The sequence below is a fragment of the Aulostomus chinensis genome, chromosome 11, assembly GCF_037954235.1.
Source record: "Aulostomus chinensis isolate RoL2024-O1b breed Wild chromosome 11, RoL_Achi_v1.0, whole genome shotgun sequence".
Classification (NCBI taxonomy): Eukaryota; Metazoa; Chordata; class Actinopteri; order Syngnathiformes; family Aulostomidae; genus Aulostomus; species Aulostomus chinensis.
Genome location: NC_141330.1, coordinates 28,596,902 through 28,616,324, shown reverse-complemented (window position 1 = coordinate 28,616,324; position 19,423 = coordinate 28,596,902). Strand labels below are relative to the sequence as shown.

Here is a 19,423-nt window from a genome sequence, read left to right as displayed (position 1 = left end):
TCTATCATCTATCCATCTATCATCTATCTATCATCTATCTATCTATCTATCTATCTATCTATCTATCCATCTATCTATCCATCTATCTATATAATCGACCAGTGACCAGCAGAACCCAGTTATATTTCTTTGTCTCATCCTGAGTCCCATAGGTTCCAAAGGTTCTCAGTTACGGAACCATCCAGATGCTGCTAAATGTTACATGAAGGACTCATTGTTGTACAGGAGTGTGAAATCATCACAGTTAATTCTGATGGATGTTTAATAAAGTACATTGAGTAAATCATGTCTTTGTGATTAGATGTGTTGAGGTGTTTGTACGGCACTAGTTACGAATACTCCTATGATATAATACAACTAATAATGTGTAACTCCGATCGAACATAGAAATTTCTCATTGCATGTCTTTTACTGTATTTGTCCCAGTGAAGCTGCTGATTGTTTAAACCTCCCTGAAACATCGTTATTGATTTTTCTCCTGTTAAATTAAATGGCTCTGCAGTGTTCTAGCAGCCACTGCCGTGTAGCTGCGGGCTTGCAGGAGCACTGGGCCACTCTGCTCAGGCTCAGGGGACACATCGCCATCAGAGCTGCCTGCTGGTGGCACGCTGGATTGATGGCGGCTGCTTAGGGTCATTGGATTACAGAGTTTTTATGGCGCTCAACAATCAGCAGCAGCTGTAACACTGCACTGAGGCTGGGCCGCCTGCTTCACGGAGGATGAAACGTCATAAATCTGATCATGGGAGTAGAAATTGAAAGGGGAAGGGGCATATAGTCCGTGAAATTATTTACACAGTCATGATCTCAAAAATAAGTAATAGTTCATACAACTGCATATCACAGAGACATTTCCAGGCAGATATTGTTGAATTAATCTCATATACTCTGGAGGTTAGGGGCAGTAATCCAGAAGTAATCAGAAGAAGCAAAGATTTATGGAAATCTTATTCATCAGGTACTCAGCTCCTTCTCATCTCAGGTGGTGAAATAGTGATGCCGTGTCAAGAGCCTCAGAGTGCGATACCCACGTGCAACGCGCCCTTTCAGGAGAAGCTGCAGTTTCCCACTTAATGTGGGACAGACTCATTTGTGTGCTTGTGGTGTGGTGAGAGTGTGTGTATACCCCAACTCGAGTCCTGACCTCTTTCCGCCAAACCAGACTTGGTCACTCAGAGCTACACTTTCCAGTGTCGCAGCACTCATTCCTGAACGGGTGTGACGTCATCTGTCGTACGGAAGGTTGTGATCTTAGCTTTGTCGGGCCCAGGGAACCTGAGTCTTTGCAAGGCCCCAACACCAAAAACAACTTAAAAACAGTCCATATTCTGCATCCTCTGGACACACTGAAGTCCAGCTCATGTGTCTGAGTTTACTGGCACATTGCAAATTAGACAGTTGCAGTTTTAAGTCTGAAATGAGAAATCAAACACTCATCTACCGCTGCCATCTTGTGTTGTGGGACCCAGCAGTTGCCCCATGTCTTCCTCACTGCAGCAGACCTTGTCTTTCTGTTCCAGCGTCAGAAGTCTTTGAAAGGCAGCTCCATCTTGAATGGGAATCAAAGGGTCTTTCACGTAGGTGTGAGATATTTGTGGGACGGTTTGTGTTTTCAAAGATGTGGGGTGAACTAATCTGAGCTGGCTGGTTCAGAGGACAATTTGTGTCCACTCTTCGTTGTATTCTTTTAACAGCTGATTGGAGGATTCAGTCAGGTTCCAGGTTCATCCAAGCACAGAAACAGAACTAGTCAAAGGTACCAGTGACCTCCTACTGGTACCAGATGAGGGACTGGTCTCTGTGCTGGTCTGATTAGATCTCAGTGCAGCTTTGATACCATTGACCACCATATCCTTCTACAGAGACTGGAACCTGTCACTGGTATTAAAGGAACCACATTAAACTGGTTCAGGTCATATTTACTAGGTCATCTCAGTTGGTACTAGTTAATGATGGTTCCTCTGAGACACTACAGTCAGTTCTGGTGTTCCACAAGGGTCTGAGCTTGGACCAGTCCTCTTCACCCTGGACCTGCTTCCTCTAGGTCACATGATCAGGAAACACTCCATTAATGTTCACTGCTATGCTGACGACACTCAGCTGAACTCATCAATGATCCACATGGAACAAACCAGCTGACATATCACACAGACACATCCTGGCTCAAGAAGATGCAGAAAAACTAGTCCCTGCTTTTGTCACTTCCAGGCTGGATTACTGCACCTCCCTCCTACCAGGCTGGACTAACAAGTCCCTAAAGACTCTCCAGCTGGTCCAGAACGCTGCTGCCCGCGTGTTGACTAGAACTGGTAGCAGAGACCAGGTCTCTCCTGGACTGCTTCTCTGCATGGCTCCCTGTCAGATTCAGAACAGAATTCAAAAAAATTCTTCTTCTACCATCAAAGTCCTCAACAATCAGGCTCCTTCATCCCTGACAGAGCTCCTAGTCCCCTATGATCCAGCTAGAACCCTTCACTCCCAGGATGCAGGGTTCCTGCTGGTTCCTGGAGTTCTAACAGTAGAATGGAGCCAGAGCCTTCAGCTATCAGGCTCCTTCATCCCTGACAGAGCTCCTAGTCCCCTATGATCCAGCTAGAACCCTTCACTCCCAGGATGCAGGGTTCCTGCTGGTTCCTAGAGTTCTAACAGTAGAATGGAGCCAGAGCCTTCAGCTATCAGGCTCCCCTCCTGTGGAACCGTCTCCCAGTCTCAGTCCAGGACCCAGACCCCCTCTCTAGGTTTAAGAGTAGACTTTAGACCTTCCTTGTTGATCAGGCTTATAGTCAGGACTGCTTAGGCTGGCCCTTAGATCTGCTGCTCTAGGCTCAGACTGCTGGGATTTCCCATGATGCACTGGGCTTCTCCCTCCTCCTCCTGTCCTCAGACGTGTTACTAACTCCTCTTCTTCTCCCCTCATCCCAGATCCTGGTGCTGCTGGAGGAGGCTCCAGACCTGAAGAGGCTCCAGCTGCCACCCGTAGCTCCACCTGCTCACGTCCCCGTCTGTCCATCAGTCTCTCCTCCTTTCTCTCCCTCTTTATCTCTGTCCCTCTGTTTCCTTCTGTCTCTCTGTCTTCCTCCATTCTGTGTCTTTGTCTCTGTCCTGCTCTCCTGCTCTCTCTGTCCCCACTGATCCTGGATCTGCTCCACCTTCCTGCTGGTAAAGGAAGGTTCTGGTGGCTGCTGTTGCAGGATGTGCTTGCTGATGGAGAATTGTTGGGTGGAGGTTCATTGAAGGAGGGAGGTGCTGGACCTGCTCTACTTGGACAGAGTCAGGACAGCACTTTGGTGGGGTTTGGTGACACACAAGTAAACCTGACTTGACAATTAACCCTTAAAACCAAGCTCAAATGTCCATCTCTTGTTACTGTGAACACACAGACTCATGTAGCCTTAATGGAAGAGGAACAGATGTGATGCAGATGGGACAGCGGCGCTGTAATCCTCCGTTTACTCTGCGTCTCCAGCCCCCGGTGGGTAGTAAATGATTAGCTGCTCGGAGGATTTGTCTAATCTGCTCCTCTGAGCTTTCAGACATGTTTGTGTGCTCTTGCATATGTAGCCTGGAAGATGAATCATGCTCTGGTTGCTGTGCTATTGTGTCATTCTTCAGTGCAGATCCAGCTGCATGCAGAGCTCATGTCCACAAATGTGTCTGAGGACCAGTTCCACCACTGAGGGACTGTTGACCTCGTCCACACTGAGTAGAGACAACGATTAACAGACCGTTTCACCTCTCAGCTTGTGATTTATCATCAGCAGTTTTGCTACTTGTTGAGAAGATCAGAAGAGAATCAGCTGTTCTCACATTCATATGAAGATGGTGCTTTTCACATGATGGGACCAATCCTTTTTAGAAACTCAAAATGCAAAGATAATCACTGATGGGTGTAAACAGAGTTGTCAGATTTATGCACTCATGTGGACACGGCCTGTCAAGATGCCACGTGCAGTAGGAGTTGTCTTGTATTCATCAACTGTAGGTTCTGGTGAGCTTCTCAACACGGGCAGATTGGAGTTACCAAGTATCAAGATTTCTCCAATTCAGAGCTGAAAACAATTCTGTAACTGAAGGCTCTGAACCGCTCCCTCTTGGGAAATAACTCGTTTACTAGATCTCATTTAACCAGAGTCCAAGTGATGATGTCACCATAACTCTTGAGGTCTGATCTTTTTGAGCATCCTGAGTTTACCTCCATGACATTTCAAAAGGAACTACAAGAAAGTCACGTAAATTAAGAAAGGAGTGACAAATATCTGGTTTGGTCAATAACCATAATAATGTTGGTATTTTAGTCATCGTAAATCTTGGATGTTAGTGGAAATATTGGAACAGGATCTCTGGTTCTTACTTCTTCCTGAAGCAGTACAGCTGTTCTTGCTTGTTTCCCGCCAGCGCTTTTTAAATGCTAAATGTACTTGCACCAATGGGAGTGCTGATCTTAAAATAGGTGTGGTTACAATTCTGTCAGCAACTAAATTCTATAAACCTGTAGAAGTCCAAACTGAAAAATGTTCCCTGAGAGCAAATGTCCTTTGCCTCAACGTGAGCTAAATAAAAAGCCAATTGTGGCCCCTGCTTGACCACAAATGATGGGCCAAGCCTGACCCGTACCCAGAAGGTATGACAAAACACATGAGGGCAAAACCATCATCACAAATGTCTCACATTTTTGCTAAAGGCCTTTTTATTGGTCAGCTGTAACTTGAAATAAACAAATCGCACATTGTTACCCTAAGATCAAGTTTGATGTGTTAGCTACCGTTAGCTGATTGCTGCTGAGTGGCTGATGTCTCTGCCCTCCTAAAGGCCGTTAGAGGAACAAACACGTCTCGGTTAAGTTCTGGGAAATATCCCAACTTACTGTTATACTTCTGTTGTTCCATATTTATTTTGGAAAAAACAAAAAAGTACAAGAAACAATAAAGTAATGTTGTCTTGATGCTGGAAAAAGAAGATCAACAACAGTCTCCCATCACCACATCCAAAAGCCATAATCATGCAGTGATATGATGGAAGCGTCCAGGGTTTAGCGGAACATGACCTGATGGCCAATGAGGGAGCAGCCACGTTGGCCTGTCCTGTCATGTGGAGCTCGTTGGGCTCCCTAAAGTGTTTGTATTCTTGTTCAGCTACGTTTTAGCGACAGCCATTTTCAAGCCACATGATTGTGACAGTCATTTATGTCACTCAGGTTTTTCATTCCATGGCACAAAATGTCAGCGTATGTTAAGCTAATGTACTCCACACACCTTCTTTGAGGCTTGACAGAAAACTCAGAAACTAACGACCTTTGGCAGAAGGAACCAAACATTCAGATCTTGGGTTCTAGGACTCATCCTTGGCTCTGTATCATCCTCACTCTCGCTGTCAGCTTTTTATATGCTGCTGTTTTCAGAGCTAACCAGCAAGCTAGTGGGAACCTACACAGAGGAAGCTGTTACAAACTAGCTTCTCTCATCAACGCCAGTTACTCCTGATGGGATTTTTGCTTCCTGGATTCAGCACCAATTATTGACATCCATCCATCCATACTGCTGATCCGTGGGGGGTGGAGCCTATCCCAGCTAACATTGTGTGGAGGCGGGCTTCACCCTGGACGGGTCACCAGTCCATCACAGTGCCTTCAGGATCAATTAGGGGTTTGTTATCTTGCTCAAGAACACTTGGACATGGTCACCGGGGGAGGTGGGGATCAAACCAGCGACCATTCAGTTGCTAGACTTCTGTTGCTACTCTCCCTCGTGGCCATGCTACGCCCTTGATTATTGGTAGCTAACAGAAATGCCAACAAGCCAGATCATTCTGCTGTAGCAGGGGGACAGGGGGTTGGACCAGAAACCTCTGCAGTGACACAGAGGGACATCTGGCTACGTGAGATGCCTGGAGATTCTCGTGAGACACAGATTGTTGATCCGCCCACAGAGGCAAGTTTCTTTCTCTAAAGCACTTCTGCCCCTGAAAAACCTTAGAAAACTCCAATCTGCCATGAAGCTGAGACCAACCGCCTGAATCAGGAGACTTCTGTCTCTGCTTAGACATCTCCACATGTGCATGAGTGTGCGCATCCATATGCATGCAAATATGTGTGTGTGTATATGTGTGTGCGTGTGTATGTGTGTGTGTGTGTGTGTGTGTGTGTGTGTGTGTGTGTGTGTGTGTGTGAGAGAGAGAGAGAGCGAGAGAGAGAGAGTGCTGGAGTGATGAGATGGGTTCCTCACACACAGCTGGTGGTCCCTGCACCCCGACAGCCAGGTTAGTCGGCAGCAGCCTCAGCAGCAGGCAGGAAGAGAGGAAAAAGCAGGAGGAGGAGGAGAAGTGGGAGAAGGAGGAGCGGCAGAAGGAAGCAGAGGAGCAGCTGAGAGACAGAGAGGGAGGGAGGGAGGGAGGGAGAAGATTCAGGGAGGGAGAGGAGAGAAAGGAGCAGGAGATACAGGAGGGGGAGAAAGAGGAAGGGGACAACCATGGTAATCATGGACATCTGACAGACGAGCATGGAGATGACAAAGAAATGCTCCACTGAGAGTCAATGATGCTTGTGATTTAGTAGAAAATTAAGGAGATTAAAAAGTCAGTTTTCTGAAAGATTTAACTGAGATGAGTGAGAGTAGTAATAGGAGAGGTGGAGCTGCCGTCTCCTCAGGCGGAAGGACGCTTCCGCACCAGACACGAGGAGCCCGACGGCCTACAGCCGGAAGTGAAGGAGGCAAACGAAACAATTTGGACCCCAAAGCCTTCATATTAACCTTTTATTGAATAGAACTCACACCTCCAATCATAGCAAATGAGGCAATATGTTCTAGAAGCTTCAGCGTGTGTGTGTGTGTGTGTGTGTGTGTGTGTGTGTGTGTGTGTGTGTGTGTGTGGAGTGAGTCTGGTCTTGTTTCAGGGATCTGATGCACATGGACCTGGAGCCTCGGGGGCGTGTCCCATCACCTCTGTGGCACAGGGCCTAAAACAGTTGTCATCAAGGGATGTTGATGCCCGTGTAACCAATCACGCGCCCTCCCTCCTTCCAGCTCCTCAGCACAGAGAAGCTCTATAGCGAGTCTGGACAGATTCTGCTGACGAGACCCATGTCCTTCTTGTGTGTCCTTCTTGTGCGTCTGTTTTATGTCTTGCTGGTGTGTCCTTGTGTGTCTTTCTTGTGTTACTTGCTTGTGTGTCCTTCGTGTGTGTCTGTCTCCCTGCAGCTGTTGTCGTGGTCTCTGGCCTGCTGGAGTTCAGGGAGGAGTTTTAAGTCCTGGACACTCTTCTTCACCGTTTCAGTGAATTGATAAAGAAACATCACATCAGGCGAGCTGAGAGGCGCTGCTGAGCTTCAGACTCGCCGTCAGGGGTTCACTGGTCAATGGAGTGATGCTGCGTCTCTCCAAGGTCAGACTCCACATGAAGTTTGCGGTTGGATGGGTGGCGAGCCGACATCTACAGGCAGCCATTAATGCAGGTGCAATGTGCTCAATTTTCTTGTCCTTTTCTTTATGTCCCTATTTTACAGAATCAGTCAACCCTACCAAGCCGACCAGAAGAGGGCTGCACCCGGCGCCGCTCTGGGTAGCAGGGGGACTAGAACGTGCCCCCCTCCCTCACCCGGCAGTGACGCATCTGTTTGAGGGCATCCGTCTAACCTGCCGCCTGAGTCACAGCGATGCAGCAGCAGAGACAACACAGCAGCACCCACCTCGACGTGGAGCAATTGTCATTTAAATGTAATGCCACAAATGACTCTGGTAATGGAAGCCCCCCCCCCCCCCGAGAAACAACGGAGCAGAGGAACTTCTCTGACCTTGAGATGGAAATCCCACGCCCACTTCCTGTCCAACATCTGTCTTGATGAATGATTGTAGGCGAATGCCCACTTCCTGTCCGTGTGTTGATAAATGATTGTAGGCCAACTCCCATTTCCTGTCCTATGTTTGTGTTGATAAATGATCGTAGGCCAACGCCCACTTCCTGTCCGTGTGTTGATAAATGATTGTAGGCCAACTCCCATTTCCTGTCCTATGTTTGTGTTGATAAATGATCGTAGGCCAACGCCCACTTCCTGTCCGTGTGTTGATAAATGATTGTAGGCCAACTCCTATTTCCTGTTCTACATCTGTGTTGATAAATGATTGTAGGCCAACGCCCACCTCCTGTCCTATATCTGTATTGATGAATGATTGTAGGCCAACGCCCACTTCCTGTCCTATGTCTGTGTTGATAAATGATCACATGCCAACGCCCACCTCCTGTCCTACGTGTCGATATATGATCGTAGGCCAACACCCACATCCTGTCCCACGTCTGTGTTGATAAACAATCGTATGCCAACACCCACTTCCTGTCCCACGTCTGTGTTGATAAACGATCATATGCCAACATCCACTTCCTGTTCCACGTCTGTGTTGATAAATGATCATAGGCCAACGCCCACTTCCTGTCCCAAATCTGTGTTGATAAATGATTATAGGCCAACACCCACTTCCTGTCCTGGGTCTGTGTTGATAAATGATCATAGGCCAACACCCACTTCCTGTCCCACGTCTGTGTTGATCAATGATTGTAGGCCAAAACCCACTTCCTGTCCTACGTGTGTTTATAAATGATTATAAGCCAAAGCCCACTTTCTGTCCTACGTTTTGATAAATGATCGTAGGACAACACCCACTTCCTGTTCCACGTCTGTGTTGATAAATGATTGTAGGCCAACGCCCACTAGATGATAGATAGATAGATAGATGGATGATAGATAGATAGATAGATAGATAGATAGATGATAGATAGATAGATAGATGGATGATAGATAGATAGATAGATAGATAGATAGATAGATAGATAGATAGATAGATAGATGGACAGATGGATAGAGAGATAGAAAGATAGATAGATAGATGATAGATGGATAGATAGATAGATAGATAGATGATAGATAGATAGATAGATAGATAGATAGATAGATGGATAGATAGGTCAATCGATAGATAGATAGATAGATAGATAGATAGATAGATAGATAGATAGATAGATAGATAGATAGATAGATAGATAATTGGGACATTAAGAAGAAGCAGGTAATTTTCTTGTTTCTGGTTGGTGAATCATGACAAGCCTACAGAGGTGGAGGTGTGTAAGATTACCAAAGTTTATTCATATCTTTGTTGAAACTTACATCTGACAATGCTGTAGTCTCATCATGTTGCCATCTGATCTTCATAAAGGCAGTAATCTCAAAAACACACAATGACATTATCGTGTCTGTACAACCTTTAAAACCAGTCGGACCACGTCCTCTATTGTGGAGTGCATGGCTCATCCCATTATATAAATTACTAGCTGCTATTGTTGCTTCTTTCTAATGTTACAGAACAAAAGTAATTATAAAATGCAAATTACAGGGTGTGTGCTGTCAAGCATGTGAACAACAACAAAGAGATGCTTAGCAGCACATTTTTCAAGTTGACACTTGGAGCATCGCAGTGAGAAAACAACCCAAACTGCAGGAAGAAGGTGGTTTTCAATGATGTGAGCAGCCCAGAGCAAAAGAACCAAGCACGTGGTTGGACCTTGCACCAGCTGCTTTGTTCCCGCCGGTTACGCTGGTGCTAGAACACCTGGTTCCACACAAGGGTGGTCGGAGCTATCAGGGGTTCACGTGCAGTGCTTTGAATCAGCCACTCGCCCTCCTGCTGCTGCTTCCCGCTGTCACCTGAGAGCTAACAAATGGGCAGTGGGACACCAAGTCACCGTCACGTGACACGTCAGTGTAGGACCGGTGACTCGGACGCACAGACAGACAGAGCCCTGCTCCTTGGACCTCAAGCCACTGCATCCTCCAACACACATTAAACACACGTCTGAAGCATGAAGGTCTCGGCTTGAGGGTGATGTGCTGTTTTGGGGTATTTTATCAAGCGTAGCAGGTATATCAGCTGTAGCGGTATAGCAGGTGTATACACCTACTACATCCGCTACACCTACTACACCCGCTACAGCTGTAGAGGGTGTAGTAGGTGTAGCGGGTGTATCAGCTGTAGCAGGTGTAGCAGGTGTATCAGCTGTAGCGGGTGTATCAGCTGTAGCGGTGTAGCAGGTGTATCAGCTGTAGCGGGTGTATCAGCTGTAGCGGTGTAGCAGGTATAGAGGGTGTATCAGCTGTAGCGGGTGTAGTAGGTGTATCAGCTGTAGCGGTATAGCAGGTGTGTCAGCTGTAGCAGGTGTAGCAGGTGTAGCAGCTGTAGCGGTGTAGCAGGTGTATCAGCTGTAGCAGGTGCATCAGCTGTAGCGGTGTATCAGCTGTTGCGGTGTAGCAGGTGTGTCAGCAGTAGAGAGTGTAGCAGCTGTAGTAGGTGTATCAGTTGTAGCAGGTGTATCAGCTGTAGCGGTGTAGCAGGTACAGCGGGTGTAGCAGGTGCAGTGGGGGGTCACAACCAGGACAGCTCAGTAGGGTAAATGACTGCGTACAACTGAGAAGGAGAAGGTGAGAATGTGTCATTGTGCGCATGCTCATCGGTCCAGTTCAACATCACTGGCTACCTGGAAGTGGTCCATGTCAAGCCCCGCCCTCGACACACCCTCATGCAACCATAAATGGTGTTTGATGAATCTGCTGCAGGTACCTGATCAGTGGCAGGTGGAGATGATTGATTCTTTACCTTGAGAACTTGTTCTGGCCTGTGTGTGTGGGTGTGTGCATGTATGTGTGTGCGCTTGTGTGTGTGTGTATGTGCATTTGTATGTGTGTGTGTTTGTATGTGTGTGCTTTTGTGTGCACGCTTGTATGTGATGTGTGCGCTTGTATGTGTGCGCGCTTGTATGTGTGTGTGCATGCGCTTGTATGTGTGCGCTTGTATGTGTGTGTGTGCTTGTATGTCTGTGCTTGTATGTGTGTGTGTGCTTGTATGTGTGAGAGCGCTTGTATGTGTGCACTTGTATGTGCGTGTGTGTGCACTTGTATGTGTGTGCTTCTATATATGTGCGCTTGTATGTGTGTGCTTCTATATATGTGCGCTTGTATGTGTGTGCGTTTTTGTGTGTGCACTTGTATGTATGTGCTTCTATATATGTGCGCTTGTATGTATGTGCTTCTATATATGTGCACTTGTATGTGTGAGTGCGCTTGTATGTGCGTGTGTGTGCACTTGCATGTGTGTGCTTCTATATATGTGCACTTGTATGTGTGCGCTTGTATGTGTGTGCTTCTATATATGTGCACTTGTGTGTGTGTGCTTCTATATATGTGCACTTGTATGTGTGTGTGCTTGTATGTGTGTGCTTCTATATATGTATGTTTGTATGTGTGTGCTTCTATATATGTACGCTTGTATGTGTGTGCTTCCATACATGTGCGCTTGTATGTGTGTGCGTTTTTATGTGTGTGCGCTTGTGTGTCTGTGTGCTTGTATGTATGTGCGCTTGTATGTGTGTGCGCTTGTATGTGTGTGTGTGCACTTGTATGTTTGTGCTTGTATGTGTGTGTGCGCTTGTATGTGTGTGAGTGCGCTTGTATGTGCATGTGTGTGCGCTTGTATGTGCGTGTGTGTGCACTTGTATGTGTATGCGCTTGTATGTGTGTGAGTGCGCTTGTATGTGCGTGTGTGTGCACTTGTATGTGTGCGCTTGTATGTGCGTGTGTGTGCGCTTGTATGTGTGTGTGTGTGCGTGTATGTATGTGTGCGCTTGTATGTGTGTGCGCTTGTATGTATGTGTGTGCTTGTATGTGTGTGTGCGCTTGTATGTGTGCTTGTATGTATGTTTGCGCTTGTATGTGTGTGCGCTTGTATGTGTGTGAGTGCGCTTGTATGTGCGTGTGTGTGCGCTTGTATGTGCGTGTGTGTGCGCTTGTATGTGTGTGCGCTTGTATGTTTGTGTGCTTATATGTATGTGTGCTCTTGTATGTGTGCGCTTGTGTGTGTGCGCTTGTATGTGTGTGCGCTTGTATGTGTGTGTGCTTGTATGTATGTGTGTGCTTCTATATATATGTGTGCTTCTATATATGTGCTCTTGTATGTGTGCGCTTGTGTGTGTGCGCTTGTATGTGTGTGCGCTTGTATGTGTGTGTGCTTGTATGTATGTGTGTGCTTCTATATATATGTGTGCTTCTATATATGTGCTCTTGTATGTGTGTGCTTGTATGTGTGCGAGTGCTCTTGTTTGTGTGTGCGTGTGCGCTTCTATGTGTGAGTGAGTGTGAGAGTGTGTGTGCTGTCTTGGTGATATGCTCTGAATTCGTGGATTTTCTTCAACCTTGTGTCGTTCTCTCAGAGCTGAGTGTTACTGGGGTTTTCTCAACCATGGACGATGATGTCATCACTCTCCCGATGACATCTGGGACCAAACTGTGATGTCAGCTTTGGGGTTCCTGTGTGTTTCTCGTTGGCAGCTGCTGATGGAGGAGTTGAGCTCCCTTCCAGCTCATGGAACCCTGCAGGCTTTGACCTCTCTGATAACCTGGACCTCCGACTCGTCGTGGTCAATGATGGTCTCTGCCAACCTTCTCATGTCTGTCTTCATACATGCCTCCTGTGTGTGACGCAGCTTGCACACGTATGTTGCCTGTCAGTCACCTGACTGCAACATTGGCTCTTGGTATTGACTGACATCACAATCCAGTAGAATGCTTTTTTTCAACCTCACGGATATCCTGATGCATGGTAGATCAATCGTCTTCAGAAATCGCTTCTGGCAGGATTGCAGTATTGTGATACTACTCGGGTCAGAGTATTTTGAGGCGGGGTGGAAAACGTCTCTGATAGCTCGCAGCGTCGGAGGTCCTTCCAGCCTCAGTTGAGCTGCAAAGGTCATTCACCCCATGAACCTGATGGAGGAGCCAAGGGAACAACGCTCGCAGCTGTGTTCCCTCCATTTGTCCTCCCGTTATCTCAACTATGGTGAGATCTCCATGTGCCTGAGTGTAGCCAACACACACCGGTTTGTCTCAACACACACACACACACACACACACACACACACACACACACACACACAAACAAAACATGCAAAATTGACCAATCAGGGGTGAATGCCAGAGTGTCAGGACCATTTCTTAAAGAATGTAATATAACTTTGTTTCCTGGCAGCAGGGAGTCGGTTGTCACTGGGTTTCCACGGAAGCTCTGAGCTCTTCCAGCACTGGGCTGGTCTGCACCTGTAACTCTGCCGTGAAGAGTGAAAAAAACACTCTTAGATTTAAAGAATAGCCTCTTGGTCTTTTATCTCCTGAAGCTGTGTCAAGACAAAAGGTCTGGGGTGAGTTAAACCAAGGAGGGTGGGCTCCAACAAACCAACATGGCTGCTGAAGCCCTTGCTGGAGGAGTCAAAATGACACTTCCAAGTTTTCTCCATGGTGGTAATTCATGGGTGAGAGACGATGCGTGAGTGGAAGTTAATGGATCTTTAAAAATGCAGAATTCAACCATCTTGAATTTTGAGGGCAAATGAGGTCCACTCCCTTAGGTGGGACTCCGTGGATGTGAGGTCCCTCCGTGAGCGGTCAGCTGGTGCGGCCTGGAGCCCGCTGGCACAAGCGGCTCTGAAGGGTTGTCGATCAATTGTATCGGCCACCTGCCGGTCCAAGACCTCATCAGCAACAGATCCACGTCGTCGTCTACGTTCCTACAACAGCTGATGAAGTCGACTCAGTGGCGCCCCCCTGCTTTGGGGAAGTGTTTCTTATCAAGGCGAGGGACACTCATAGCGCCCAGCAGCTCGCCAACGTTAGCCGGGCCAGTGGTAGAATCATAGATGAACCCTACTGTTACTGTGTACCAGCACCCAGAGCCAGAGAGGCCAGAGCATGTCCATGTGCTCTGATCACATGTTCACGTAGCAGAGTGCATCATACATACAACATGATGGAGGAGGAGAGCCTCCATCCTCCTAGCATGCATTTGGTTGTGGGACACTGAGGCCAGTGTGACTGGCTGCACCACCTGAGGAAGCACCTTCTGCAGGTGAGTCGCTGTGCTTCATCTCAGGCTGCAGTCAGCGCAGCAGAAACCAGGACAGTCTGACTTGTGTTCCTGTTACAGGAGTGAAAGGTGTGCTCGCAGCTCTTTTGCCCTCCAGGTGCATTCTGGACCTCTGAGGCCTTATTGCCAGGTTACTTGGGCCACATTTAGAGTAGAGGTACAGCACCTGTACTGGACCTCAGGTGGTCTCTGTGTCCAGGGTAGAGGAGTGGAGCAGCGGCGGGTTTCTCATCAGTTGACAGAAACACCAGCAAGTCGGAGTTCAGTCTGAATGTGTTTGACGACGTCCGGAATACGACGGGACACTGAGCATTGGGGTGTCCGTTTATCTTATTTTGCATATCAAGAATGAAGTCAAACTTCTGAGAATGACTTCCTGGGATCTGGCCCGTTAGAGCCCAGCTGGGACCGGACAGCTGCGGCTCTACCTTCTTCATCAGAGTCTGAAGAGGAGCAACTGTGTTCTTGACTGACATCCTATCAGGAACGTGGCTCCTGCTTATTCTTTAAATAAATATAACCTTTAAGTCAACAAGTTGGGATTATTCTGCTCAGCTTCATGTTTGTCATTTTCACCTTCGTTCTCACCATTCTTTCTCCTCATTGTGTCGTATCGTTCCGACTCTGATGCATTTCCCACCAGGAACTTCCTCTGGGTGACTGCTGCTTTAAACTCTGATTTTGCTGCAATTTAATTTCAGTAAATGGATTAAAATGATTTGTGCCAAGTGTCTGTGTAGCATGAAGTAAACAAGGTTTAGAATGAAGGTTTCCTGGATGTTGGGATGAGATTAACTGCTTCATGATGTCAGGCAAGTTTGCAGTTGCAATGGTAACCTGCACCATCGTCCCACAGCGGTGAACTTCAGACCGGTGAGGTTCTGACTGACCTTCAACTCAGACCCACAGTCGCATCAGCGTTCTTGAGCCTGAAGGAAAATATCTTTAGTCTGCACTGATAAAAACAGACGATACCAAAGAGCTTGTTGTTCTTGACTCATGCGGTTTGCCTTGGTTTGACACAGCAAGCTTCCCCGACTCAGCAGAATTGCCAACAACAACGTGCAATAAATTCATTCAGCCACAGTGACGCTGGAATAAATGATCACCATTCATCTTTTCTGTCACTATTGATAATTATTGATCATTTTTAATGGTGGGAAACTTTCTCCACTCAGAATGAGCTGCCCTGGTGTGTGTGTGTGTGGGGGGGGGGGGGGGGCTGCTTACGCAACCAAACGTGACATAATGTTCTCAGCTTCCCTGGCGGTTTGCGTAACCTGTGTTGTGCAGCAGCGTCCGGCGCTCAAGCCTGCCGGCATCAGTCAGCAGCGTGTTTCCTCAGGTGTCGGGGACTGAGGCTACCTTTACTTTTGCATTTAATTCATGTAAATGAAACCGATGATACTCAGTTGGAGAATTCTCTCATTGCTTTTGCCAATGATTCTGCTGCGATCAGTGCTGATGCTCTTTTATTGTCAAGGCTTCGATTCAGTCCAGCTCAGGAGGAAAAGAGTCGGTCACTGCAGAGCCCTGCAGGCAGGAATCCACGTTCCTGTCACTGGAGAGAACGACTGTGACCGTTAGCACCTGACTGATGTCTGTCTAGTCGATATCAGTTAATTGATCATTAAGGAACAACAAGCCATTCCCAGATCTAAAGGTACACTTTACTTTTGTGCTCATAGGTTGTGATATACATATTTATATGTCCAAAAGTGCAAACAAGACATTATTACTGAGTGTGCGAGTGCCTGGTGCCGACCGCCGCAGCCTTGATGACACAGCTGCTCGGCGACAGTGGAACACACAGGCCAGGAACTCCTGCCAGCTTCCACCGCAGCTCACTTCTACACACTCCTGATAGTTTAAGAGTTCTCCAGGTAAATGCCACTGCTGAAGCAGTAGAATGTGAGGTGGAGCATTTCCTCCAGCAGCTGCACCTGAGCACCTTTCAAACCAGAACATGTTCCCACAAGTTTATTACTGTGGCCTTTGACCCTTTCAACCAGGTTTGATGGATCTCTGTGAAGGTGCAGGCTGTTCTATCAGCGAGTGTCACAATGTTTGCTGGGAACTTGCAGACGTGTTGACTTATCGCAGATATGAAGAGAGAGAGGAGTGACAGTGTTAGCAGGGTGGAGATGGACGGTGGGGGGTGGGGCTCCCTGTGGTAGTGGGTGTGGCTGTTGAAGACGTGGGTCATGCAGCAGCAGAACAAGCCTGCGCAGTACATGTGCCTGTGATCCAACTGTGCATTAGCACTGCAAACATGTGATCTAAGTTCTACGTTCTCTCAGTGTTCCCAGAAACCAACCGCTCCGAAACCACCAGGCAGTTCTAGATCGAGTCAGATTACAATAGAAAACATTTCTGGATCGTCTCTCGAGGTCATTTGAGATGGTGGTTAAAGTCTAGCTTGGATCCATGGTGACAGCAGAATTCCTCACGTTTCTTATCTCGTTGTCGCCATTGGGCCTAAGTGAATAAATGCAAAGAAACCAACCCTTATCTTCCTGCAGCAGACGGAGCACTGTCATCATAGACAGCTGCCGCGAAACTGGCAGCAGACCGTCTATTCATGTTCAGTTACTCAAACTTCAAAAGTAAATACATGTGAAGCACATGTTTTGTTTCATTTTGTTAGCATGGATAGAGATTTAATGTTATATGTGGTATTTGACTCTCTCCTGGCACATGTAGTGATGCTATCCTGTAAAATCACAAAGCAAAGAGATGTCAAGTGGTTTTTACCTTTTCAAGTTCTGCGTTCTGTTTGGACTTGTAGAGAAACTCTCCGACCGCCACAAACACCGAGAGGACGAGTCCAGCGGCCAGGACGATGAAAATCCCGCCAATGTTCTGCACCCCGAGGGCGCTGGCCTCCTTACTCTCCTCCTCTGGACAGCCATTTCCTCTCCACCACTTCTCCTTCATCATGTGCAGCTTGCCCTCCTCCTGAAGTTGCAGGATGGCAATAGTGATCTTATCTCTGTATGGAGAGCCTGAAGGACAAAACACACGAGGTCACTGTGAGCAAACAAAGACTTAATTAATCTCATTTTAGAGCGAGGACACTCATATTCACCTTTACTGACTTTGAGTAGCTGCCAGTGTTATAGACACATTACTGACTGGGCCACCTGGTGAATGGATGAATGTTTCTATCGTTAACATGTTCAGAGCAGGGCCGGCATGGCTCAGAGGTAGAGTGGCCGTCTGGCAACCGAAGGGTCACTAGTTCAATCCTCACTTCCCCATGACCAAGTGTCCTTGAGCAAGATACTGAACCCTTAATTGCTCCTGGTGGCCCTGCAATGGACTGGTGACCCACCCAGGGTGAACCCTGCCTCTCACTCAATGACAGCTGGGATAGGCTCCATCCCCACCACCACCACTGTGACCCCTAACAGATAAGCAGTATAGAAAATGGATGGATGGATGGACATGTTCAGAGCTCCAAGTTCAACAGCTCATAAAGAACGTCAGACAGCGATGGAAGCACGTTACAGAGACGACTGTGCTCGTGAGGGTTGAGATCTACTTAAGTGTGGATCGTGACCGGATGTAAGCAGCTCAGTCAGAACAGGGAGGGATGCTGGGTAGGTAAAGTGACCCTGTTTCTCAAAAACCCCCACTTGGTCTCCAACAAGAAGGCTAAGCTAATGCTGAGCTAACGGCCAGTCTCAAGCAACTATTGCTGTTGTACAAGGAAAGGAACCAGGGCACAGGTCCAGCAGGTGCTAGCCCATAGGTGGAGCTGGACTGGCTGGGCTCAGCCTCAGAAAGCCCAGCTGCTAGAAAGTTATGGACAGGAACCAACATGGGATCGTGTACGTATGTTTCTGCTGACTATTCAGCCTTGACTGTGTGTTGTGGCCTGCTGGCTCTGCTAGAGTGGAGCCTCCGTGAGCAGGACCACAGCCAGTCTGACCCGACCCCACCCACGACTTACAAAGCATCAAAACTAATAAACGACAGCACCACCAGATATCACAAGAGTAAAAACAGAAGAACAGGAGATATAGAAACCAACTTCTGGAAGCTCTCTTTGTTCATATTGGACGACAAAGAAACCAACAGGTCTCAGTGGCGTTGCATATCAAGGGAAAGCAAACGGGTTTTCATGTGTCAGAGTTGTCTCTCATCTCGCCATCACGGAGGGGTGTGGCTTGAGGAGCCACTTGACATGGTCTCAGAGCAGTTTGGGCACACTGCAGAACGCGCTAGTCCAGCACTTCCTGCACTGTAACATGCCTGCTGATGAAGACCACGTATGAACTCTGATATAGAGAGAAACAGTTTTCTGTGTTGTACCTATTACCACATCTTTGTGTGTATTTCTCTCATCCAGAAGTACACGTTAAAACACAAGAGTTAGTAAGACTACAACGGTCCAGCAACCCTGGTTCAACATGGCGGCCTGGTGCTGGGACGGAGGTGGCTGCTGGAAGGAGGCGCACACAGGGACGGAGCACCCAGCTCCGTCCAGTCTGCTCCTCAGTGCTCTGAGTGTGTACGTTTAAAATGATGGGATGTTCATGCTGATGGTTAACTGGACTATTTAATGCTCCCTGAGAGCCAGCAGCACTAAACTACTACAGCATCTATGGGCCCGTCGTTCCACTTACTCAACTCATATTGCCGTCTAATTAAAACCAGTTGCAATACTTAATCTGCCTTAATGTTTTCACTGCGAGCCTCCGCTCAATAAGCACGCGTCTCCAAAGCCAGCCTGGAAATGCTCCCTGCTGGCCGAGCGAGACGTCTGCACAGCACCGGATGAATCACTCCCCTCTCTCCTGCTTTCCCAGCAGCCCTTGCATGCACTCCTCCTCATCATCTTCATCCTCCTCTTCCTCCCCACACAGGTAAAGAACTCCAGTACCTTCCCCCGCTCTGCTGATCAAAACCAGTCACACGTCGAGCTGCCTGATTACACCTGAAGCGTGACGTGTGGCGAGGATCCTCCCTGCGGTTCAGCCTATACGCTGCAATCAGGCTGCTGATGCGGCTGAATTATTAAAAGGAACTAATAACACCTATTACCACAAACACTTACCGGCTCTCACTGGAGCGCATGGGGGCAATTTTAGATCAGACAACATTTTCAAAGTATGCAGTGCCAGTTTAGTGACCATCATATGTGCGATGCCAAGCGCCGACGTTTGCTGGATGGCGGCGCCAGTGGCCTAAGCCTGGCGCTGACGTGGCTGTGGTCACAAGGCCGTGTTCTCACACGCTAACTTCTCCTCCATCCTTCATCTCTCCCCAAGGGCTTTTGCTTTCTGACTCCTTGATTTCAGAGCAGCCAGCCAGCATGTTTCCAAAGTATCTATCACCATGGCGACGGCAGACGTGAACTGCACTTCCATCCTTGTTATTCATCGCCATCTACGGATGCTACTTTCCCTTCAGCTCCGGAGAGCAACAACAAGCCAATGTGTGTCAGATAAATCACTCGCTTAGAAAAA

At 47.7% G+C, this 19,423-nt stretch overlaps 1 protein-coding gene across 5 annotated transcripts in view; it reads right to left on the bottom strand.

Annotated features, from left to right (window-relative positions):
- The window catches only part of grik2 (glutamate receptor, ionotropic, kainate 2), a 269,381-nt gene that overhangs the window by 17,042 nt on the left and 232,916 nt on the right, over positions 1 to 19,423 (bottom strand). For 3 of the 5 annotated variants that reach the window (XM_086219322.1, XM_086219320.1, XM_086219324.1), the window contains one exon: positions 16,704 to 16,954. In XM_086219322.1, the coding sequence (XP_086075448.1) occupies positions 16,704 to 16,954 (251 nt within the window). Of the gene's footprint in view, positions 1 to 12,245; positions 16,428 to 16,703; positions 16,955 to 19,423 lie in introns of those variants that run through there. The other 2 variants (XM_086219323.1, XM_086219325.1) reach the window with 1 other exon arrangement.